The 24,958-nt window shown below is 57.8% G+C and overlaps 1 protein-coding gene across 1 annotated transcript in view; it reads right to left on the bottom strand.

Moving 5' to 3' along the window:
* Positions 1-657: 657 nt before the first annotated feature.
* Positions 658-24,958, bottom strand: part of LOC111145792 (IQ motif containing E) — a 66,234-nt gene continuing 41,933 nt past the window's right edge. Inside the window, exons 22-23 of the mRNA XM_022501009.1 lie at positions 24,203-24,316; positions 658-2,565 (exon numbers count right to left, since the gene is read on the bottom strand). Coding sequence (XP_022356717.1) covers positions 2,414-2,565; positions 24,203-24,316 — 266 coding nt within the window. The 3' untranslated portion in view covers positions 658-2,413. The remainder of the gene's footprint in view (positions 2,566-24,202; positions 24,317-24,958) is intronic.

The raw sequence follows: 24,958 nt of genomic DNA, 5'->3' as shown, positions 1-24,958 counted from the left end.
TTGAAGGCCAGGCCAGGTCAGCATGCATCCTGGGCAGTGGCCCCGTGGCCCCCGAACCACACTGCTTTGGGAGGGTGGGCGGTCGCGGCCTGGAGCCCCACCCCCGCCCCCGCGGACAGGGTGCCGGCATGTGCTCTGCCCTGGAGAGTGACTGTGGCCTCCCTGGTCAGCCAGGACCGGGCACTTGGAGGGTACCTGGGATGGAGAGGCAGCAGCTTCTCAGAGCCCAGCTACCTACACAGACTGACGGTAAATGGTTCTGCTGCTGGGGGTCCCGGCTGACGTACAGGTGCCATGACAACCAGGGTAAAGTGAGCCATGCATGCCCCCGGGCCTCCCCCCAGAAGGGCAGTGACCTGTGTCTCTGGGGTGCTCAGGGCTTTCTGGCTGAATCCCCTTCCCCTCTGTCTCGTGGGCCTCAGCGGGGACTGGCCCCGGGGTGAGTGACACAGCAGCCGCAGTTCCTCAGGGCCCCTCTGCAGCCGTGGAGCCCCAGCCCCACACCCAGGCCCTGCAAGCGCGCCGGTGCCCGGGGTTCTCCACGGGACCTGCGGGGTGACAGAGCCGTGGGGCAGGCCACCCCGCAGAGGCTGTGTGTGGTGGACATCAGCTCCAGTCACGGCCCGGAGGCACATCAGTGACCGAGGCAGCTTTGAGACTGTTGGTTTTTAATAGATCAACAGCGTTGCACCCAAGTGCATAGACAAGTGTACACATTCACAGTTCTCTGTGGTATTTCCTTGGAAAACCCCAAGTACAGGGGCTGACCTTGTCTTCTCAGCCCCGCCTGCCGGCCAGGCCCCTCTGGTCATGGCACACAGGCCAGCCCGAACGCCGCGCGCAGCCGCCCCTGCCCTTCTCCCAAGCGGGCCTGGTTCTCTGGACCCGAGGCAGGGATGTCCCCTTCACCTAAGCCCCTGAGGCCACGGCTCCTCAGAGCGAAGAGTGGGCAGGAAGGCCGTTGTTTGCATGAGGGGTGGGAGCTGCGTCCTGGGAACGAATGGCCGCGGGCCCCACCTTCATCACCCCCGGTGCTCGACCGGCCCCTGAGCTCTGAGCCTGCTCCCCGCAAGGGTGGTCCAGTCCCTGGGGAGTGCACCCCACAGACGCCACAAGCCAGGGCCAGCAAGATTCAGTCAAGTTACCAATCAGTCCAGTGGGAGAAAAAGAGAAAAGAATAGACGAGGCAACAGCCCATGACCAAACAAAGAAGAAAAGCTAAACAATCAAGTGTTCCAGCTGAATTTTTCTCGACCCGCTGTGGGAACGGAACCTACCTGAGGAGACCCCTCCCACCGGGGGATGGCGATGCAGAGTGTCCCCCGCCACATGCCTAGCTGGTGCGGGAGCTGGAAGCTTCCTGACCATGGGGAGGATGGCCTGAGGTTCCCCAAGGAGACCATCATGCTCCTCCAGGGGCGACCTCAGAAGGGCTCCAGGGGCCACCCTCGGTCCCAGCAAGAGCGAGATTTCTAACGTCAGACACCTGACCTCGGGGACATGGGGCTCTAGAGACTCTTGAAATGCCACCCAAGCCAGAGGCTCTCCATGTCACCATCAGCAAGGGCTGATCTCGCAAACAACGGGCAAGACTCAGCTTCTGAGTGAGCTTTGTGCGGCAGAGGCCGGGCCGTGGAGCTGGGATGCATACGCGGCAAGGGCTCGCGGGCTCCCCGCTGCCCCTTCCTTGGGCCATGGGGACAGCCGGCCCCCCTGCAAGTCTCAAAATTCCACCAGACTCCCTCCTGGGCATAGCAGCTCATGGGGACAGCGCCCCGGGGAGGTGGGGACGATGGCAGATGAGGGTCTGTGTGGAGAGGCACAGGAAGGAGCAGCCCGAGGAGCCCAAGCCTATCTTGGGGCCCTGACGTCTTCATGTCCCGTCATGGGGGTGGGGAGAGCCTGCCATGCACAGGCCGGTCACGTCCCTCTCTTCCGGAAGGCATGGCCCCGGCATGTCCAGCCTGACCTACTTACTGGGTGGAGGTCGGGGCACGTGGTGTCGGAGAAGATGCTGGCAGGCAGAAGGAGGTACTGCCGGGCGGCTCCACACAGAGCCGCTCTTCCCAGCTCAAGGCCAACGGCAGCCAGGAAGCCGCCACCCGGAGCGTGTGTTTGCCCGGCTCGTGGCTGCCCCCATCCCGGACACACATGTCTATCCGGCTGACCCTGAAAACCAGCCCAGACATGAAGCAAAGGCTTCAGGATTCCTACACAAACAACCACACAGGCGGCAAAACCACACCGAAGAGAAAAGCCCAAGAGAGTGCTGAGCTGTGGACTAGGTAGTTCTTGCCTAACGGGATAAATCACTTTCCAATTCTGGTCACTATGTCCTCTGGAGCGCACCTCGTCCTCAAAACCCTGAGCTCCCCGGCGGAGCCTGCACCGCGCGAGGACCCAGGGCTGGGGCCTACGGTGGGGCGGTGGCCTTCCTCGTGGGCAGCACAGGAGCCACGACAATCTCATCTGAGTCATCCGAGCTGCTGTCATCTGCAGGCAGAGGCTCCGTGGGCTGGGGCTGGGGCCGGGGCTGGGGTCGTGGTCCTGAGGGAGAGGGCGGCCCTGCAAGGAAGCAGAGGAGGCTGTCACCCCAGCGGCTCAGGGTGGGACAGACCTTCAGAACTGTGTCTCAGCCGCCACAGAGCCACCTCGGCTGCCAAGCCCAGCTCTGAACATGCTGGCCATCTCCAAAAGGCCAACACCTGCAACAGGTGAGGGCTGGCCTGCGGGGAGCAAGGGGCGCGGGCGGTGCTCCGATTCTGGGGCTGGGTGGGGCTGTGACCTGCGGGCAGCCGGGGCCGGCGGCCACCAGAATGGGTCAGAGCCACCTTCCTTGAGACTCAGGCCTCCAGGCGGGGGAGGCAGGCAGGACCAGGGGATGCCCAGGGAACGCCGTGAGCTTCCCAACAGACACCCCCACACCCCGCTTTCTTCAGCACAGCTGACTTCCCCAATCCTCAGTCCACCCGCACCCTGGGTGTGGGCTCAGTGGTGAGGGAGGGAGTGGGGGAGGCAGGGGGGCGCCTGGTCACAGGAAAGGCCGCACTCAGACTGCTTGGGGACATGGCAGTCACAGGGCGGCCGGGCGCTGACTGCGCTAAGGAGGGCAGGACACAACACAGCTGCTGGCAGTCATGGGACTGGTCAGCTGTCCTCTGGGACTTCTGAGGGAACTATTAAAGGAGAGCCTCAGGACACTAAAACACCTGTTTTCAAGCTTATCTTCAGTTTTTTCCTCTACAAACGCTGGCACTGTTGGAACACACATGGGCTGGCCCCACTTGCCCTGCAGGCCGCCCCGGGGGCAACCAAGAGCACTGAGTTCGCTCGCGGCTTTGCGGCAACCTCTGGGCAAGGGGACGCGGCTGCCCCTTGAAGATGACACATGCTCAGCAGGAGGAAGAGGTTGCTTACGTGATGACAGTCACCAAACGTGGGGTTGGGCAAAATCAGCATGAAGCTGGTTTCTGCAGGACAACGTGAGCTTTGGGGAGCCCGGAGGTTCTAGATGACAGCCCCTCAGGCTCCGCGGGCTCTGCTCACCTGCACCTCGTGTCCTCCCTGCTCACCTGCACGTCCTCCCTGAATGCCTGTGTCCTCCCTGCTCACCTGCACGTCCTCCCTGCACACCTGTGCGTCCTCCCCGCACACCTGTGCGTCCTCCCCGCACACCTGCACATCCTCCCTGCACACCTGTGTCCTCCCTGCTCACCTGCACGTCCTCCCTGCACACCTGTGCGTCCTCCCCGCACACCTGCACATCCTCCCTGCACACCTGTGTCCTCCCTGCACACCTGCACGTCCTCTCTGCACACCTGTGCGTCCTCCCTGCACAACTGTGCGTCCTCCCTGCACACCTGCATGTCCTCTCTGCACACCTGCACGTCCTCCCTGCACACCTGTGCATCCTCCCTGCACACCTGCACGTCCTCCCTGCACACCTGTGTCCCCCCTGCTTCCCCCGGAGCTGCTCATGTTCGCTCCTTGAACTTTATACGTGAAGCTTGTGAAGCAAACACCAACGTCACAGGTCGCAAACTCTGACAGGCTAGACAGGGAGTGGGGACCTTCAGGTCAGACAGGGCATCGAACTCTCAGCTCATGCAGAAGATCCTCCAGGACCCAGCCCCAGAAGGGACGGGCTGGCCAGGCCCCCCACCCCCAGCCATGGCCTCCCCCACTCACCAGAGCAGGGCGGCAGGGCTGCTGGCTTCCCTGGCCCCCACGGCCCTGGTGCCTCGTCCTCAGCCGCCGGCCCCTCCACGATCTCCCCACTGCTCATGTCGCTGTCCTCCTGACCTGAAACAACGCGCACACTCCAGGCGCCCGCCCTGCACGGAGCTGGCAGCGGACGTGGACAGGGCTCGCCACCTCCACCTGTCTCTCCACCCCAAAGGGCTTTGGCTCAGAAATCTACTTCCTGTTGTAGTTTGTCCTGAAATGAAGCTCCGCTCCCCACCAGCACCTGTCCTTTCCGGATTCCATCTGTGCAACCGAGAAGCTCAGGACATAACCCTCCCCATGAGCAGCGCATGGTGACTGTGTGGCACCCTCACACCCGAGACCTCAAGATGTATTTCTGGGTCCAAGGGCAGCATCAAAAGCTCACAACACGACCTCCCTGATCATCTCTAGCAGCGGTACCAAGAGGGCGAGCGAGCAGCATGGAGGGAGTTTCCCAGCCAGCATAAGGGGCTGTCGGACTCGCGGGGGCCCGAGAAATGCTCTGGTGACCTCGGGCGGGTCTCCACCTCACTCGGGATGACCTAGGGCCCTGCCTGGGACCCCACATCAGCCTCCGGGCAGAGCAGGGACTGGGCCTCACAGCTGGCGTCCGGCACCCCTGCCAAGTCCTGAGATTTCTGCACTGTTTTCTACCATAATGGGGTGGGAAAGCAAATACCAACAAAGGTTCACTCAAAACCAACACACAGGAAAAGCACTGGCCCTAGGGAAGGAAACCACACGGCTGCAGTAGAGCCAAGAACAAAAGCCAGAGACATACAAGCCATGAGGCTCCAACTTCCTGGCCCGTAGCTGCCTGGATGCCGCCATGACTGGCCCGCGAGCTGCCTCCCATGGGCTCCCCTTTCCCTGTAGCCCGAGGGATGGGGGACGAAGTCGTGTGTGGGAGGCTCGGTGGAGGCATCTCCCTGCCGATGGCCTCGCTCCATGGATGGGGGTCAGGCCCCCATGCATGCCCGCACACCCCAGGGCAGTGGCCACTCCTTGCTCAGAGCTCAGAGTGCCCCAGCCACCCCTCGTGTGGAAACTCAAAATGAAATGAAATTACCAGGAGAAGCAGGGCAGGGCACAGCCGGCAGCTGGCAGGGGCTGGCCAGAGTGGGACTCCTCCTCCTAGAAGCCGCTGCAGCGGTTCTCGGGCTGGAGGCACTGGAAAAAAGAGAGAGACTGGCCGCTTGGACTTCACAGACTGCCCCCATAGCCTGGGTGCCTGGCGGGACTCAAGGAGGAACCAGAGGGCAGCAGACCCGGCACAGGTGGGCCGCAAGGGACACAGGGGGTACCCTCTATCAGACTCTCGGGCACACACCACGGTCAGACCTCAGACACCTTCCTCTCCCAGTCTCTCGTGCCCACTGCCATCTCCCTGGACATGGCCACCGGCTGTGCGGCTCTCCCTGGCCTGGCCAGGGCTGGTGGCACTGGGAGGGACCCTGACCTGTGCCATGCCCCGGCCGTCCCAGCTTGTCCAGAACCGGGACCGTGAGAGTCTGCCTCCACCGCTCTCCTCTGGCAGAGAGGTAGCAGAGACTGAAAAGTGATGTGTGGACTGCGAAACAGCGGAAGCCTGAGCCGCCTGCCCTTACACGGCCCCTCCACCCCTGGAGACACGCCCCTCGCCTCAGTGCAGATCCCACTCTGGCGGAGTCGACCTGGATGGGGTCTGAGTCTCTGTGTCTGTGGCCCCAGCAGGTGAGAGCGAGTATGAGCTGCTGTGCGAGGGGCCTGACAACATCCACGTCCCCCTGAATGCTGGGGGCGCATCACTTTTTTTTTTTTTCAAAGGGTGGCGTGTTAGGACAAGCGAGCCACCCTATAGACGGTGGGGACCAGAACCACATGGTGTGTAAGCCCTTCTGCTGGTTTTCCGCCGGCATGAGGAACCGTTCCAGGAAGGCCCCTCCGAGGGCCAGAACTGGGGGGCTACCCCACCTGCAAGTGCGGGAGGGACTCTGCACAGGCATTTGCGCTTGGTGACTCGCCAAGGTCCTGGCTGCCATACCCCGCGCGGGTGCACTCTGGGCTGCCCTTGTCATCAGGCACCTTCCTGCACTGTATCCCAGGGACACAGGACAGTGGTGGCCTGACAGTTGGATTTACCTGTACCCGACACGTGCCAGGTGTGCCCGGAGGACAGACTGGATGGTGGTAATGGCCTCTTCCTGCCCTGGGTCATCCTCGGCCTGGATGGCGGGGCTTGGAACATGTGGTGGCAGAGGGTCCTGGGGGGACACGACAGTGGGGAAGAGAGCCCTTTGGGAGCCTCTGCCCACCTCCCGGGTGTGGCAGGGCCCCCGCCCAGCCCCCAGAGAGTCAGGTGAACACAGCCCCATTCCAGGGAGCCTCCTGACGCTCAGACTCTAAGAGATTCTTAAAATGAGTGTCTGGCCATTTTTGCAGAGGAGGGACGGATCTAGAAAATGCTTATCTTAATGCTTCCATCTTTACTGTGAGCTGGGCATGCTGCCTAGTGCGTGAGCACCTCCAAGTAATGTGGCTCCCAGAGTTAAATCCATCCGGCGCCTGCACCACGGGCTCCGCCGCCGGGCCCCACGTGGTCCCCACGACAGCAAGGCGCCAGGGAGGACACGCACACTGCAATGCTGTGCTGCCCCAGCTGATGGGCCACGAGACGGGACATGGAGAGAGGGCAGGTAGCGCCCCTGCTGCGTCTGGCCCCCCAGGGTTACCTGGCTGGGCGAGCTGGGCGGGCCAGGGGATTCTGAAGCACGAGTCTGGCTTGACAGTAGCTTCACCCGCGCTAGGTGTCCCCTGAAAGCTGCCTGGAGCACCGTAGCCGCCTGGCGGGAATGAGGGAGGGAGGGAAAGAGAGGTTAACTCCCCTGTGCAGAGGACAGGGTCTTGAGGGAGAAACTCTACCAGCGGAGAAAACTAGTCTCTCACTATGCCACCCGCCAGCGCCTCCTGCAGGAAGAGCCACCCCCACCACCCGCAGACAGAGGCACCCGAGTCCCCTCCCACAGTAAACCGAGTCCTCCATTAAATGCCGTTCCGTTTAGCGGCCAGTATTCGTCCATATTTTACATTCGGTATGTTTCCATGTTGGGCAGTCAATCCCATGCCACGTGATTTCCATACACATCTTCCAAAACCAAGCGGGGCAGACGGGGTCTCAGACTGTTGCCAAGGAATTATCTACCCTGACCTTAATTGTAAGTGGTTTCTATCTGGATGCTCTGTTAAGTCCCGAGATCAGTGTTCTGGACTCTGGGGGCAGCCCTGGCTGGACATGTCACAGCGTGACAAAGGGGTCGAGCTTTTTTCGCATCTCAGGGGAGTGCCACATGAGCACATGGGGGCCTGATGCGTCATGTGTCCAGAGGGCATGACCTTCCAGAATCTCGGTCACTAGGAGGAACACCATCACTTTGTTGTTACAGGAAGCAGGGTGAAGGAGACGTTCTCAACGTGGGGTTCAGAAAGGGGCCCAACAAAGCGTGGAGAGAGAACCCTCGTTCGGGCAAATTCGAACAATCAGGTACATGTGTAGACAGACCCGGGGGGCTCGCTGCCCACGACAACCTGGGGCAAGGGCTCGCTATAGGCGACACAAGCTGGGGTGATGGCTGCTGTCGTCATAGCCACCAGAATCTGGCAGAAGCCCAGCCCAGCTGCCTCCCCACACAGGGGTCCTGTCATCGCCTTGCCTGAGGAGGTGAGGACATGAAGGCCTGGGGGGACCTCGGGGGACCAGCAGCAGAACACAACGGTGCATGCCAGCTGGCTGGCTGGCTGGGAAAGACGCTACACGATCCTTCAAGGAGTCCCCAGCTCACCCACTCACCCACTCATCCCACAAATATTTGCTGAATGCTGACCATGTGGCAGGCACCATCTAGGAACCGTGGATACAGCAGTTTAAGAACAGAAGTGGGACTTACATAAATTGCAACAGGAGACAGGCAATTTAAAACAAGCAAAATATCAAAACATCAAGGATGGATAAAAGCTACAAAGAGAAATAAAGCAGGACCCGGGGCTGGAGTGATGGCTGGCACGGGGTATTCAGAGAGAGGGTCTCTGAGGACGGAACATTTCCTGTGTAAAGCGGAGGGGGTGGGGCCAGGCATGCAGGTGTCTGGAGGAAGAGCCATCTAGGCAGAGAGAGCAGCCAGTACAAAGGCCCTGTGGCAGGAGTAAGCTTGGTATTTCCAAGGAGTCCCAAAGAAGCCTCCAGACTGGCTAGAGGAGAATGAGCAGGGCTGAGGGGTGGGGGTGGGCAGCCAGGGTGTGTGGCATGGAGGATCTTTAGGCAATAGCTTTGGCTCTTGTTCCAAGTCTGGGAGCGAGTCATGAGCAGTGGTGGGTGTTACTTAACACTGAAAACATGCCGCGCTGGAGGCTGCCTGGGGAACAGGCTGAGGGAGGGCACGGCAGCGCGGCAAGGGGCCTTGTGGGTCCCCATGCAGTCCAGATGGCTGGAGACTCCATCGGGTCCCAGCACCCATCACAACGCGTTCTGCTGCTCACCAGACCTGCTCTCCTCCCAGGCAAGTTGCACTCCTGTGTATACCGTCTTCTGCCGGCAGCCCTTCCCTCTTAGCCTGGGAGCCTGCACGTCCCCCAGACCGGGGTCCAGGCCTTCCTGAGAGCCCTAACGCAAGCCTTGCCATCCTGGCCTGCAGGGACCTGTCTCCACACCTTTCTGAGTCCCGAGGGCCCGCAAGGTCACTGGACCCAAACTGATGACCGAGAAAGGTGTGTTGAAACATCACTGAGTGATCGAATGACTCTGAACGTGGAAAGTTATCCAAATAGTCATCGGGCACTGGGGTCACCCGGTCTGGTGGGTTTCACAAAAACAAGGTGTCGACACATCCCACCGTGACCTCGCTCTAGTGTAAGAATATGTATTGGAGGGACACCTGGGTGGCTCAGTGGGTTAAAGCTTGTGCCTTTGGCTCAGGTCACGATCTCAGGGTCCTGGGATCGAGCCCCACATCCAGCTCTCTGCTCCGCAGGGAGCCTGCTTCCCCCCTCTCTCTGCCTGACTCTCTGCCTACTTGTGATCTCTGTCAAATAAATACATAAATAAAATCTTTAAAAAAAAAAAAGAATACGTATTGGAAACAGGTGACATAAACCTCACTTACCTCAGTCAGAACAGCCTTTTTTTTCTGAAATAAAGAGACAGATTATGAATTAACACGAGGATGAATTTTTCACAATATGGCATTCGTGTTCTCATCCTGGCCCTGCCACCGTCTCCACAGATGGAAAGCAGAGCTGGGGTACTAGGGCGCACCCCTCACTGAGAGTCTGTGGAGGGCTCTGGGGTTCCTGTTCTCCCCTGCCTGGTAGACAGTGCGGCGGGAGCCAGCAGCTATAACCAGATGGCCAGGCTTCTCCGGGCGAGCCACAGTTAAAGACGAGCCTCGTTGCTGGCGCCCACACCTCTCAGCCAACCTGCGGCAGCTTTCCAGGAGACATGACCCACGAGTACCACCGTGGGCACTTGTCTTCAGCCCCACGTGAGGAAGCCCCTTCCCCCAGCCACAGCTGTCCCGACATGGGGGTCCACTCTGGATGGTCACACAGTGGCTGAGCCCCCGCCTGCTGGAGAAGCTACGAGGGGGACCCCACCCTTCACAGGTCAGGTCACTGGCTCCTAAATCTGACCCATCCTCAGAAACACCCAGGGACTGGAGAAAACAAAATTCAGCCACACCCATGGCTGAACAGTGAAGCCTGAGTCCTTCTGGTGTGGAAACCCCAGGATGACGCACGTGTTTTGGGGACAAGGGCCATAGTTCCTGAAACATACACCCGCCAGCTCTATGACATCGACGATGTCGATCAGAATGCATGGCCCCCGCCTTTATAGAAGAGAGAATGTCCCTCGACAGATTAAGGAAACATGGAGTATGAGGACCAGCGGGATGTACAGTGAATGAATGAATGAATGGAGTGGATGAACGTTTAATCACAGTAACAATCAAGACTGGCGAAGACCGCGCAGACGAGGACAGTGCCAGCGAGGATGTGGGGTGCGCTGCAGGATGAGGAAGTCCAACAGGAAGCCTGGAAAGAGCGGAAGTGCAGGAATGGAAATGTGCTGTGACTTGAGAGAGAAGGAAAAGCCGTGTTGCCCACGGAAATGGACCCTGAGAGGAGGAGGCATGTTGGACTGCGGCCGGCCGCTGGCCCTGTTGAGGGCAGCCTGCGGCTCGCCTCAAAGCACTGGCCAGGTGGGCTCGGGCGGGTCCTGGGCTTCCTCCTCACAGCTGCAGACACCCCTGTACCCCGAGGGGAGTCTGAGTTGTGCAGACCAAGAGGACCCTGGACTGAGGTCCCAGGACCCCGAGGTCCAAACAAGTGGCCTTTCAAATGCTTTATTCTCAGATGTAGGTATGTGCATTTGATTTTCCTGAGTTGTTTTAACGCAGAACCCTGAAGGAAGGACTCAACTCGTGAGTCAAGAAGGCAGCTGTGCCCAGCTCCCGGAGGGGCCAGCAGTGGGAGCTGGTGTGGGTGGCTAGGCCTGCCCAGGGCATGGGGAGCAGTCAGCTAGGGCACTGCTCTTAGAGCACTGCATGTTTTGTCTTTTTAAAATTAATTAATTAGGATGCCTGGGTGGCTCAGTTGGTTAAGTGTCTGCCTTCAGCTCAGGGTCCTGGGGTTGAGCCCCGCATCGGGCTCCCTGCTCAGTGGGAAGCCTGCTTCTCCCTCTCTGTCTGCTGCTCTTTCTCTCACTGTCAAGTAAATAAATAAAATCTTTAAAATAAAATAAAATAATTTAATTAGAGAGTTTAATTACTTAATTTGAGAGAGCGAGCATGAGCGAGCCGAAGGGCAGAGGGAGAGAATCACAAGCGGACTCCCTGCTGAGCGAGGAGCCTGATGGCGGGGCTCGATCCCAGGACCCTGAGACCATGCTCTGAGCTGAAATCAAGAGTCAGCCACTCAGCCAACTGAGCCAATCTTAATTTGTCTTAGTGAAGCAAAGGCCCAATGGGGAGAAGGGTGAAAGGTGAGGGGAAAAGCTGCACAGACAGTCAAGCGGCTCAGAAGCAGCGAGCACCACCCAGGTCTGGGCTGAGGAGGACGGGGAGCTTGGGACACCCTCTTGTGCAGAAAATAAGGGTGTGCCAGCAAGACCAAAGGCACCAGAGCCAGGCCCGAGTGCTCCCACAGATCAAGTATGAGACACGATGAACGTGAAGAGAAAAATGACGCATTGATCTTAAAAGCAGCAGTGCTCCCTCCCCTGAGAGAGAGCGGGGGCAGAAGCCCACTGGCCCCCCATCCCTGGCTCAGAAATCAGTGCTCACTTAGTACTTAAAACAGCAAAGCTTTTAGCCTGTCTTTTTGGAAGACCGTGGAGCTGCGCCCCCCTGACCAGCTGATGAGGAAAACTGCTTTACAGAAGAGTGCCAGCCACTAAGTAGCGGGGGGATCTGAAGTCACCCCACAACCGTGTGAAAGATGGGCTGAGTTATGTGGCGTGAAGGGTGTAGAGTCACCGGCACAGGGTGGGGACCAGGGCTCACGGAGGCCACTCCCCTGACAGATGGATGGGCTCATTATCGAGGGCAAGGTGTTTCCTGAGAACGGCAACATTACCATGCACCCACAGTCACACACATGGGTGGGACTACTTAGCCTCATCTGGGCCTGGAGCACCTGGTCCCCAGCACCACCTGCGGGGGCGTGCTTTGGCCGAACACGCCTCACTGGACCCGAGGCAACCTGTACACCCGACATGCCACGTGTGGGAAGTAAAGGGGACAGAGGAACAAGCTAAGGGCCACCTCAAGGACACAATCAGACAGAGGCAGGATGCGGGACATCCTGCAGGAGAATGGCCTGTGCTCTTCCAGAAGAACATGACTTTCAAGAGAAAAGAAGGCGGGGGCTGGTAAAGCACACTGCGCAGGTTTACACAACCAAAGAGGAAGCTTCTACTGGATGCAGGTCAAGACCCAACCTTGACTGGATCAGGGTTGAAAAAGACAGCTGAGCGGCATCCTGGGGCACGGGGACAGATGTGACTGTGAGGCAGACACCAGAGGACTGAGAGAACTTTTGGGACGTTTCAGGGCGTCTGACGGTGCGACATGTGGTCAGTGAGACGGCCTCATGCTTAGAAGACGCTGAAGGTTCACAGCATCTAAGACTCTCTCACACGGTTGTGCAAAGAGACGATCCGCATAGAAAAGAAACACAGTTGCGTGTTAACTACTGTCGAGCCGAGGTGGGGGCAAGCATTTGTGCTGGACCTTCGTGAATTCGTGGAATTCTTTCAACTATTCTAAGTGTCCTGTACATTGTTATAACAAAAGGTGGGAAGAAACCGTAGTTGGAGAAACTCTACAGACAAAACCGGAGCTAAGATCGTATGATATTCAGGCCAGTAGAGGACTCCAGAGTTTCTGTTGGTTCAGCTGGAGAGAAAGGGCGCTGTTGTGTTCTGCAGAACTGGGAGCTCTTTCCGAGCACGCAGCTCGTTCAAGGAGATCGCCACCCTTACCCTGGGAGCTCAGGAGAGGGGGTCCATTCCTCCCTCCACTAGACAGCATCAGGGGACCCCAGGCTTCTCACCCATCCCCCCACATCCCCCACCCTGGGCTCCTCTCTCATCCCCTAACTTCCCCACCTCCCATCGGCCCACTTGCCCCCGAGCACGAAGGCACTCAGCACAGATCCACAGCTCCTTGTTTCCTGGGGCCTGAGACGTACAGGCTCAGCTTGGTGGGTGGTCCTCCCATCCCCTAACCTCCAGGTGCTGTCCTCTGAGGAGCAGTCACTCAAGGCAGGTTTGTCACAGTCCCAGTAAAACGGACCACAGCTCAAGCTGCTGCCCCCCAGACAACCCCAGAAGAGGGGTGACTCTGGGGTTTTGAATTTCCAGTTGTTTGGAATGGATGCGTCTGCCTGGGGACACTGTGCTCGGGCCAGACACGGGGCAGTGATTCCAGAGCAGGTCTCCCTGGCAGTCTGCCACCCGGCCGCTGTGTTGACCCGGTCCATGGGCCAACAGAGGCTTCCGGGTGAGACACCGCCATTTTCCACCGGCCAATGACCCCCGCCCTCAACCCTGGGGAAGAGCTGAAATGGAAACCTCCCCTTCCTTCCTGCAAGACCGAGTCCTTCCATGGCAGATCCGGGAGCTGGTCTGTCCCTCAGCCCCCATGTCGTCTCTCTGGCCGCATCTAGTCCTTCCTGCATTTCCACCCACGCCCGTGGCACCAAGCCCATAGCCCACGCGGCACAGGGACGGCCTCCACGGTCTCTTACCTGGCGTCGGTACACCTTCCACCGGGTCTGCAGGATCCTGGCTGCCGTGTCTCTTCGCCCCTCGGAGCAGCTGGAGGGGGGCTGGGAGCCCTCCTCGCTTGTATCTGGCTCCCAGTCCTGCTGAGAGGGCCTGCTGGTGGGAAGGGAAGGTCGGGGTTCTTCTGGGGTCTGCAGAAATTCAAGGTGTAAAGGATGGTTAAGGCAGGCAGGGAAGATGGGGAACAGGTCAGGCGGCAGGATGTCGGCGGAATACGGACGGAGCTCATCAGGCTAGACTCTATAATGCGGAGGAGAAATCTGTTGGTTCGGCACGCTGTACGACTAACAACATCCCCGCAGAAACAACGTACAGCTAATAAACAACTGAAGGTCGGTTTTCATCCCCCTCCATGTCCCTCCCCTGGGAGGACAGCACAGTGACACCACCTGTGGGTCGTGGCCCCTTACTCGCTCGGACATATTTCCCGAGCTCAGGGACACGTGTGTGTTATTGCAAGGTCTACCTGCTTTGTGGGGGTCCTGTGTTTGGTCTTTTAGTGTGAGACTCTGACAGAAACAGGACCTCTGTGATGAAAGGCATTAGATTTCTAGCTGGGTTTTCCCAGTAAAAAGAAGCAAGAATTGCTATTTGACCATTGAAATAACCTCGATTTCTACCATACTCGAGGGCCCAAATTTATTATCTTCAGGGACATTTCTCGATAACAATCAGCACACCAGACTGTCCTCCTCACCACTGGGGACACATGTAGAGAGGGGACTGCCCTTCAGAAGACCAAAAATGGGGGCGCCTGGGTGGCTCAGTGGGTTTGGCCCAGGTCTCAGGGTCCTGGGATCGAGCCCCGCATTAGGCTCTCTGCTCAGTGGGGAACCTGCTTCTCCCTCTCTCTCTCTGCCTGCCTCTCTGCCTACTTGTGATAAATAAATAAAATCTCAAAAAAAAAAACAAAACACCAAAATGTTAAAAACTGTGAAACTGTCCTGGGTCTGGGCCTCCCCGAGCAGATCAATCACTGTCCCCAGTCCCTTCTGGTGCACCAGGTACTTCCCGCTGAGATCCCTGGCACTCTACTGGAGAGGCCCGTGTCCTTCCCTAACACACCCCCCCCATCGCTGCTTCTCTGGAGCGACATGAAATCTGTCACCACATGGCCCGTCCCAGTGTGAGCAAGACAGTCACAGGAGTCACCTAAGATAAAGGAACATGCACTCAAAAACTCTTGGCAAACAGCTAAAAGAATTTTAAACTTTGATAGACGTAGAAACTCCTCGAGGCGACTGTTAGAAACTGCCCCCACCATCACCCCGTTTAAACCTACGACTAATGACTCACATCCCAATGCTAAGAACTGAATCCCGCATTTGGAAATGCTTCTCCAGCAGGAAAACACCCAAAGCCTGTTACAATGACATGCGTGCCTGTAGAAAATTCCAACAATGCTAGAAGTAAACCAGTTCCTGGATGCCACTGCACAGAAGCAGCCACACTTTGGTAATCTGTTCGGACGTTTTCCCAGGTTTAAGTTTTTCCTAACATCAGGGGATCAATGCTATGACCTTCTCTGGAGGACAGGGTCACAGGCGGCTTTCGGAGTCAGCAGATGGAGAACCCGATCTCCCCTGGTGGTGGCTGGACGGTGTTCCCGTGTCCCGCTGTCCCACCAGCAGATGCACCGCTCACCCACGGGTCTCCTGTCCATGGTGTCTGCACCACGACCGCGGGGCTGCACCTAATGTCCTTGTTCCTATAGCTGTGTGGACAGCACGGCTCCCTCCCTCGGCCTAGTCTGTGAATGAGCAGTGGGGTCCGAGACCCGCTCCTGCCGTTTGTGGGGAACACCAAACCTCCAGGTTGGATACGATGTCCCACTGAGTACTGACTGTAACGCCAATGCCAGGCAAACGTGAAGGCCCTGCGGGGGATGCAGACGCAGTGATTAAGGATGTCATCCTTCGAGGAAAAGAATGTTCATTGGGGCTTCCTCTCGACGCGGCCACAGGGCCTCATACTGAGTTAGTGGATCAAGATCCCAAGTTGGTGGGATTAGCAGGGACAGCGACACGCTTGTGGTTAGGGGCTCAGAGAAGCGGGCCTGGGCCTCAGGGCCTCCGTGACCTGCTGGAGGTCAGTGCGAGGTCTGGAGAGGCAAGGGGCCTGCAGCTGGGGCCACCTTCTTGATGGCAGCTGCATGTCAGTCCCCGGGGTGGACACTGGGCTACCGTGACTCTATCTCTGGAGTGCGTTGAAGAGACAATAGGGGAAACTTCCTTTCCTTTCCATGTGAGTGTCTGTGGGAACCCCCAGCGGTCCTCCCTGCAGAGGACGGGGTCTTCAAGAACCAGAGAAATTAAGATAAGCAGAAGAATCTCCATTGGCCGCTGTCGGGTACCTCCCCAGGAGTCAGGATCACGGACAAGTCACGGGTGGGCAAGCACTGCTGTTTCAGAGCCTGGGGAGCACCTGTGTGGGAAGAAAGGGGACCCCACCAGCAACACGGCCCCTGGGGATATGTAAACTCGTCCCTGCCGCACACGTGGCATCCCTGGCCTCCTGGCTGCCCAGCGCCGACAGCAGGTGTGGACCTGTGGGGGAGCATGGGGTCCCCTGGAGAGTGACGGTCATGCGGAGTGGCTCGCTTCGGGATGTGGGATGTTCACCAAAGCACTGGAAAACCAGCGCAGAAAAACATCCCACGGAGAACACAACAGTATGCTTTACTGAGCAGCAGAAACAGGTCCCAGAGGGATTGGGAAGAACTCACAGCGTTTGTCCCTCACACTTGGCCATCCAGTACCAAGGCCGCACTGCAAACTGGGGGGTGGGGGGCTCCTGCCAGCACATGCCACGCCCCTACCATCCCTGGCCTCCCGGGGAAGCTGCAGCCCATCTCTATTTGCAGCCAGAGCTGCACTCATCATCTTCTCCAGATCCCAACTTCCGGCTCTTTCCCAGTTTCGAAGCACACGGTGTCCTGCAGTCAAAGGGCCTCCCGGTGGAGACTCCAGCCAGTAAGCCTCAGAAGCCAGCCCGGATTCCAGCACCGCCCTCAGCAGAGACTCAGCCCCAGTGACCATCTCCATCAAGTCACTGGCTATAAAACAGGAAGTCGCCTTCCAAAGCAATAGAACTCCTTGGCCAAAGCGTGCACCAGGCAAAGCCCCGCCGTCCTGGTGGGCCCCCTGGTGTTACCACGTCTGAAGCAAAGACAGACAGACAGAGGCTCGTGGAAAGGGACCGCAGACAGGCCACCATGTGTCCTCTACCATCTCACACACTAACCAGCTCGGCGCCAGCTACCCGTGGGGGCGTCCTCTGGGGAAACAGGGCAGCCCCAGGATTGTAATACCTCTGCTGTTTGTGTGAACAGATTACACCCGCCATCTGAGAAAACCCGTCAACTGGAGAAAAGGATTAACACAGAGCCACCAGACGTCCAAGTGCAAGTGGCACGGGGCCCATAGGCACCAGAGGGCTTGAGAGTGGTGCCAGCCAAGCCCCTCACGGCTACAAAGGTCACCTCAGCTGCAGCTGCCTCCACAAGGGGATGGGGACAGGACGGTGGGAGCCCGCACTTACCTCTCGCCTTGAACCCGCCATTTGCCACACACTCATTCAACACCTGGACGAGCGCACAGCTCAGTGGCAGGCACGGGGCCCCCGCAAAGACACCCCACCATGGCGAGCGCCCTCCCCGCCAGGCCGTGTCAATGTCATAGTCTGAAACTCCCACGAAACACACGGGACGGCGGGCAGGAGGTCCTCGCTCAGTGTCACTCCTTCTCACCCATGAATGGACACACCCTTGTCGGACAATTAGACTTTCTGCTTATGTCACGTTTGGGGAAGATCTTTACTCGGCTTCACTATCCAAGACTCAAACCCTCATTCAAAAGTCACTTAACTGACAACAGATGGGTTCAGAACCCCGGATTCAACACACACCGCTGACGAAGATAGACGGGCACGATAAAGGGGACTGGACCGTCAGCATCAGAGTCAGGACAGCCGAGGACAGACCCCGCAGAACCATCTAGGCCCGGCCAAGAGCCCCGCGGTGCCCACGCAGGAAATCCGAAACCCCGCTGAGCCATACCTCGGGACTCCTCTCCACGGGGTTGTTTCTCTCTTCTCTCCTGATTTCTTCCAGTTCTTGACACTTCTTCATAAGCGTTTGAATTTCCTCTCTAAAGTGGGAGGAGAAAGATGACATATTACTCATCATCACGCGGTGGCCCACGCCTGTATGAGACGGCAGGGAGGGCCGCCCGCAGGGCTGGCAAGGCCACCCCTCGTGCCATGATGTGGGGCCCCGCTACCAACCCCCTGCCCCTTGGGTGGGATGGGGTCCCCACTGCGGGACTGCACTCTGAGGCCTGTGTCCACAGCTGGGCCTGCAGCCCTGAGAGGGTAGGGCCAGAGGATCCCGGGCCGGCACCACTTCGGGCATGAGGGAAGAACCGGACAGACCGTGATGCAGGAGTGACACACAGGAAGGCAGCACTCGGGGCTTTCAGCGCACAGTGTGCATGAACGCAAATACACCTTGCGTCCTCACTACAGGTCTCAAAGGTGACAGAAGAACAGCTTTTCCCTGTGCACCTGCCCCTTCTGTCTCCTTCAGTCCTGCTTTCTGACAAAACCTAGTCACGGTTCTCCGGAAGATAAATTTTTTTTTTTTTAAGATTTTATTTACTTATTTGACAGACAGAGATCACAGGTAGGCAGAGAGACAGGCAGAGAAGGAGGGGGAAGCAGGCTCCCTGCAGAGCAGAGAGCCCGATGCGGGGCTTGATCCCAGGACCCTGAGATCATGACCTGAGCCGAAGACAGAGGCTTAACCCACTGAGCCACCCAGGCGCCCCCGGAAGATAAATACTCTTATTCGTTCCAGCAATCTGTGTCTTCCTCAGTATTCTGAGCACTGAATATTTCCACTCAGGGTTCAAACTTACTTTTTGGGGGCATTTCTCACTGAGGCAAAGCTCGTAGAATGTAAAATTCACTAGAGTAAAATACAGGATGAAATGGGTTTCCATGTGCTCATGGCGTCGTGCCATTGCCACCAACTCCAGAACTCTCCTGCCACCCTGAAGGAGCCTGGGCCCGTCGGCCACCCCTTCCTGCTTCCCTGTCCCGCACCCCCTCTCCGAGACTTTGTCTGTGTGTGTCAGGATTGTTCAGTGCGTGGCGCTTCCTGTCTGCTTCCTTCACGCAGCGCGATGTGCGGGAGGCTCGCCCACTGCTGTCCCGTGTGTCAGAACATAGTCCTTTCTATCCCTTTATGTGGATGAACTACTGTTTGTTACCTGTGCCTCAGCTGATGGGCTTGGGGCTCTGTCCCCAATTTTGGGGTGTGAGCAATGACCCTGATGGTGCGGGAGGTCCCACCCCGGAGTCCTGACCCCGGGGGTGTCAGCAAAGGGTGCGTGCAGAGGCAAACACCGGCCTGATGGGGAAGAGCCCTTTCCCAGAACCGGGACTTTTACTCGGAGGACCCGATCAGGACACGGGGGGTGGGGCACGGGGCAGACCTGGGTTGGGGCCGCATGCAAACTGTTCCAGAAGCTGCATGGAGGCAAGACGGGAGATGCCTGGAACCCCGTGATCTCCTGACAGCCCGTGAGTCCTGGCACACTCACCTCAGAGCCTCCTCTCTCCCTCGTCTCTCCTCTTCGCCTCCCTTCACGCCTTCCAGCTCCTTCCGCAGCTCGGCGTTGGTCTGCAGCAGCTGCTTCACCTCCAACCTGAGTGCACAGAACCACAGACCTTCAGCGTTCGTGAAAACAGGGGTCCACGGTTGCACTGATAGCCACAGAGCAGGAAGAGCTCTCCGAAAACCCCAGCCGCCCGACTTCCTTCCTTATGACAGTCGATGGACCCGGAGGCAGAGGGACAGAGGTGCTCACTGATTAGCCCGCGGAGCCAGGAACACACCCGACAGGCCTGCCACCCCGGCAGTGGTTCCGCCAGATATGTACTGAGCACCTGCTACGTGCCCGTGACGGTTAGGTGCCCGGGATACAGGGGTGACGAGCTACAACCCCAGACAAGCTGGAATAGTGTGTTATCCCAAGAGTTACATGGTACGTGACCCTGAGATGAGTGATCAGAGGGTCAGGGCTGCTGCCTGAGCCGAGCCATCGAGAACGGGGGGTGGGGGGGTACCCAGGACCTCCAAACACATTGCTTCCCAACGAGGTTTCCCGGGTCCCACAGGTGGCACGTGGCTAAGAACACTGCTCCGAGACAAGACCTCAGTCTGACCTCATCTCCATAGCTCACTGCCGTGTGGCCTAACTTTTCAAGGTCCCTGAATCTCCTTATGAATCAGAGGGAACACCCTGAGTGTTCCACAGAGCGCCTGTCACAGAGCAAGGGCTCGTTAAGTGTAAGGTTTTATCATGCCAGGTGACAGCTGAAGAGATTATCAGAGACGTTATTTACCTTTCAAAATTTTTAAAATCCTTCATGAAACACTAATTCTTACAAAGAACCTACCAATTTGCAGAGAGGCATTTGGATTGGAGGAGTAAGAACAGGTGGGGTGTGAAAGAATTTTCCTCTGCTGTAAACAGAAGGCAGCAGAGAGTAGACAAGGAGTCAGCTAGGGAGTCCTTCTGAGACCTAAATGTGCACAGGAATTGCCAGGGGACCTCATTAGACACAGAGTCAGATTCAGGAGATCTAGGTCTGACGAGGTTCTGCATCTCTAACCAGCTCCCACGTGGGAGGAGACAAAATTCTGCATCTCTAACCAGATCCCCCTCCATGGGTGGGGCCTAGAGTCTGCATCTCTAACCAGATTCCCTGATGGGCAGAGCCTAGAGTTCTATATCTCTAACCAGCTCTCAGGTGGGTGGGGTCTAGGTTCTGCATCTCTCACCAGCTCCCAGGTGATGGTGAGGCTACTGGCTTCCCAGGCCATACTCAGAGAGATAAACCCCATCTCAGAAGACATGAATTTGGCTTATTTGTGACAGAACTGTGACCAGAGAAACCACAAGTAAACAGCAGAGGAGACAGACACGTTTTCAGTAGGGCTACAGATCAAGACACTAGAGAACAAACAGTGAACAAGCGTAATCTGGAGACTTTTTCCTTTCAAACTCTCAGGGTCACACCGAATACAGCATTTTTGTCTTATTTGGCATTTAGACTGGGTATCACAAACACATTACTGACTCTCTAAACCACTCTGCCTAAGATCTAACTGATGGCCTATCTACTTTGTACAAATCGATGAAAGTAAATTCTTCTCTAAAAAATAGTTTGAAAGTCACTCTGGAGTTTAGTACAAACAGATTTAAATGATATCTCCCCTTCTTTCAGTGACATAATATGGTCAATTAATGTCTTCTTTTTACCACTAAAGTGACTTCTACTTCATAAGCAAAATATAAGAAGTTTCTGAATCATATAAGACTACAGCAGCAACTACTACGAGAACTGAGCATTTCCCCTGCATTCTCCAGAACGGCTGGACTCTAGCCACAAGTCCGCCCCTCCCAGGGGCGCGGGGTGCCGGCCGTACCCCACAACCTACTCTTTCTCCTGCAGCTGCGTCTGTAGGGCGTTCCGCTCGCCCTTCAGGCTCCGTATGGCCCCCCGGAGACGCTCGCTGTCCTCCTGCCGGTCACCTCGAGGCTGCCTGGGCACAGCAGAGCTGGATGCAGAGGGCACCACGGCATTTGAGTTGACCACTTCGGAAGTGTGGGACTTGGGGCTTTCCATTGAACTTATTTTCTAGAGGCAACACAGGCATTTTTTTAAGATATTCTTTCTCATTTTACTTTGCGGTTATGAAACCTAAGGAAGAGACGAGGGAAACTCAAGCACAGCTATGGGACCGCGTGTGACCTCACAACCCCATGACAGCTCCACCTTGTGGGAGCCTGTCGGAAGGGGAGCCCGTTGGGGAAGTAAAGGGCACCCGGCCAGCAGAGCCCAGCCTGGGGCGGGCGGGGGGCAAGGCGCCATTCATAAAATAGAACACGGGCACAGGAGGCGAATTCATAAGCTTCTTTTCTTTGTGCTCATTTACCCTAGTGTTTCTTTAGGATTTCTGGGACTTTCAATCTCTGCGCTTTCATCCTGAGTGATAGCCCAGCTGTGCCAGCGGAGCGCTACGGAGCCCTGCAGCCTGCCTGGCGCCAGCCCCTCTCAGTCTCAGGCGAGAAAGCGCCATCCTGCAGCACGTCTGAGCCACCTCCGGCTGACTCTGTTCCCAGGGAGCTTTGTTTTCAAAATACCCACAATATATAGAAACAGCTTGGGTTTTGCTGCTGTGTAAATACGCAGAACTGTTTTGTTAAATGCTTCCCTCTAGGTTTACTCTTCTTGGCCCAACAAGTGGGCAGCCCTCACAATTTTGCCAGGCTACTCAGAAAAAGCTGAAACTTCGGGCCAGCTCCAGTAGAATCTGGCTGATTACTGACCAGAGGAGTGAGATCAATTTTGCAAATTCAAATCTCCCCAGTTTTCTGGTGGATGGACAGTTTCCTGAGGACTCAGACACACAGGCTGGTGGGTGAGCGGCCGCGGAAACCCACAAGCACTCGTCAGGCTGGGTCTCCTATCACCTGCCTCTGTCCCCGATCACACACAGAGTCTGAAACCATGTGCCACGTGACCATGGCATTGCCCCCTGTGACACCAGGGACGGGAGAGGCCAAGGCATGGGTCTCATCCAGACCTGTGAGAAGCCTGCCCGGGGCGCCATCTGTAGACCACCACCGTGCATTCACACGTTTACTCCAAGTGTCCTGTGAGCAAAGGTCTCCTCTGTGTCCCCACTTTATAAGCTGCCTGGCTCCTCCTTGAGCATGGGCAGGTCCGAAAGGGTAGGAGGTGAGCTGAGAGGCGCACCACTCACTTTTTCCAGCTCTGCAATCCGTCTCAGCAGCCGGGGCTTACTCCATTCCACATAACCTGATGGAAGCAATGGTTTTAAGAGACAGACCTCACACAACCATCCCGATGGCCCTTTCAGCCCGGGCCACCTGTCTCAAGCACGGCCTGCGAGTTTCTCCTTCCACAGCCAGCTGCAAAGCGGGGAGACCCCCACCTGGCAAATGCTTATAAGCCAAAAGGTGCCTTCCTGGGAAGGATTCTGTCCCCCACACTGCGGCGCTGTCCCTCGTGGGCCATCCAGTCCTGATTCTACCCGTCAGGCTTGGCCCCATCCGTCCAAGACAGTCCTTCTCAAGGTCACACGAATCCGCTTTGCCCTATCCTCTACCCCCCTCCCTCCTTGCAGCATTTCCTTCTGTGGTGCTCCTAGCTCTGCTGGCCATCTCGCAGGCCACTGGCAACCATGCTTGGGATCACCCTCACCTCGCCCTCTGCACACTGCTGAGTAGGTCAGTGGCTGCACCCGGGGCCCGCCTCGGCTCCACTCACTCTCCGGTGCTCTGAATCCCACCCAGGTCCTCTGCTGGCTGGGGACCACCTGCCAAAGCCTCCACCCTGAATCAGTGATACGTCCTGCCCCCATCTGGACAGCTAGTCCATGCAACAGACTGGACTCATTCCCCTCCCCCGTGGCCGCCCCTTTCTGTCACCTCCACCTCAGTAAAGGACACCATCCTTTCGGGCACTCAGATAAAAGCCCTGGAGCCTGGCTCCTCCCTTCACTCAGAGGCTGCACCAGATCTCCCAAAGGCATCCGGAACCTGCCCACCTCTCACCCCCCAAGGTGCCACCCTGCTCCGGGTTGCCAGCAGCTCCTGCGAGGACACCGCAGAAGCCCCGTCTCCCTACAGTCCACTCGGCATAGAAGCTGGTCGTCTCCCCTCAGCCCAAACCCCAGGGGCCTGGGCCTGGCCTCCACAGCCCTGTCCTGCATCCGACCCCATGCCCTGTCTCATTGCCACCAGCCTTCCACTGCTGCCACATGCTGGGCATGCTGATTCTGGGCCTGGCTGTCCCTCGCCTGTCCCAGTTCTGGCAGATGTCACTGTCCCCGAAGCCCCTATTCATAGTTGCACACCACCGCCCCCGACACTTGCTACCACCTGACCTGTGACTGATGGGTTGGCCTCTTGACCCCCTCCAGTACGATGCTGCCCCCACGTGGGACATCTGTTTTCATTCCCTACTCGACGCCGCTTCCTAGAAGGGCACCTGGCATACAGCAGGCGCTTGTTACATTGGGAAATAATCTCAGTGTTGCCTGGTAGTGTGCGTCTGCATTTGTGGCAGCTGAACTAGGGCCTCAGGGACACGGCGGGAGGGCCAGGACGCTCCCACGGCCTCTGCCCGCCTCTTCCTTCCAAGAACCATCTATGCGTCCTCTCCTCGAACACCTGCACGTCCTCTCTGCACACCTGTGCGTCCTCCCTGCACAACTGTGCGTCCTCCCTGCACACCTGCATGTCCTCTCTGCACACCTGCACGTCCTCCCTGCACACCTGTGCATCCTCCCTGCACACCTGCACGTCCTCCCTGCACACCTGTGTCCCCCCTGCTTCCCCCGGAGCTGCTCATGTTCGCTCCTTGAACTTTATACGTGAAGCTTGTGAAGCAAACACCAACGTCACAGGTCGCAAACTCTGACAGGCTAGACAGGGAGTGGGGACCTTCAGGTCAGACAGGGCATCGAACTCTCAGCTCATGCAGAAGATCCTCCAGGACCCAGCCCCAGAAGGGACGGGCTGGCCAGGCCCCCCACCCCCAGCCATGGCCTCCCCCACTCACCAGAGCAGGGCGGCAGGGCTGCTGGCTTCCCTGGCCCCCACGGCCCTGGTGCCTCGTCCTCAGCCGCCGGCCCCTCCACGATCTCCCCACTGCTCATGTCGCTGTCCTCCTGACCTGAAACAACGCGCACACTCCAGGCGCCCGCCCTGCACGGAGCTGGCAGCGGACGTGGACAGGGCTCGCCACCTCCACCTGTCTCTCCACCCCAAAGGGCTTTGGCTCAGAAATCTACTTCCTGTTGTAGTTTGTCCTGAAATGAAGCTCCGCTCCCCACCAGCACCTGTCCTTTCCGGATTCCATCTGTGCAACCGAGAAGCTCAGGACATAACCCTCCCCATGAGCAGCGCATGGTGACTGTGTGGCACCCTCACACCCGAGACCTCAAGATGTATTTCTGGGTCCAAGGGCAGCATCAAAAGCTCACAACACGACCTCCCTGATCATCTCTAGCAGCGGTACCAAGAGGGCGAGCGAGCAGCATGGAGGGAGTTTCCCAGCCAGCATAAGGGGCTGTCGGACTCGCGGGGGCCCGAGAAATGCTCTGGTGACCTCGGGCGGGTCTCCACCTCACTCGGGATGACCTAGGGCCCTGCCTGGGACCCCACATCAGCCTCCGGGCAGAGCAGGGACTGGGCCTCACAGCTGGCGTCCGGCACCCCTGCCAAGTCCTGAGATTTCTGCACTGTTTTCTACCATAATGGGGTGGGAAAGCAAATACCAACAAAGGTTCACTCAAAACCAACACACAGGAAAAGC

Source organism: Enhydra lutris, unplaced genomic scaffold (assembly GCF_002288905.1).
Source record: "Enhydra lutris kenyoni isolate GAN:26980312 unplaced genomic scaffold, ASM228890v2 scaffoldscaffold13, whole genome shotgun sequence".
Classification (NCBI taxonomy): Eukaryota; Metazoa; Chordata; class Mammalia; order Carnivora; family Mustelidae; genus Enhydra; species Enhydra lutris.
Note: the sequence above shows the minus strand (reverse complement) of the source record. Positions and strands in the feature narration are given on the sequence as shown.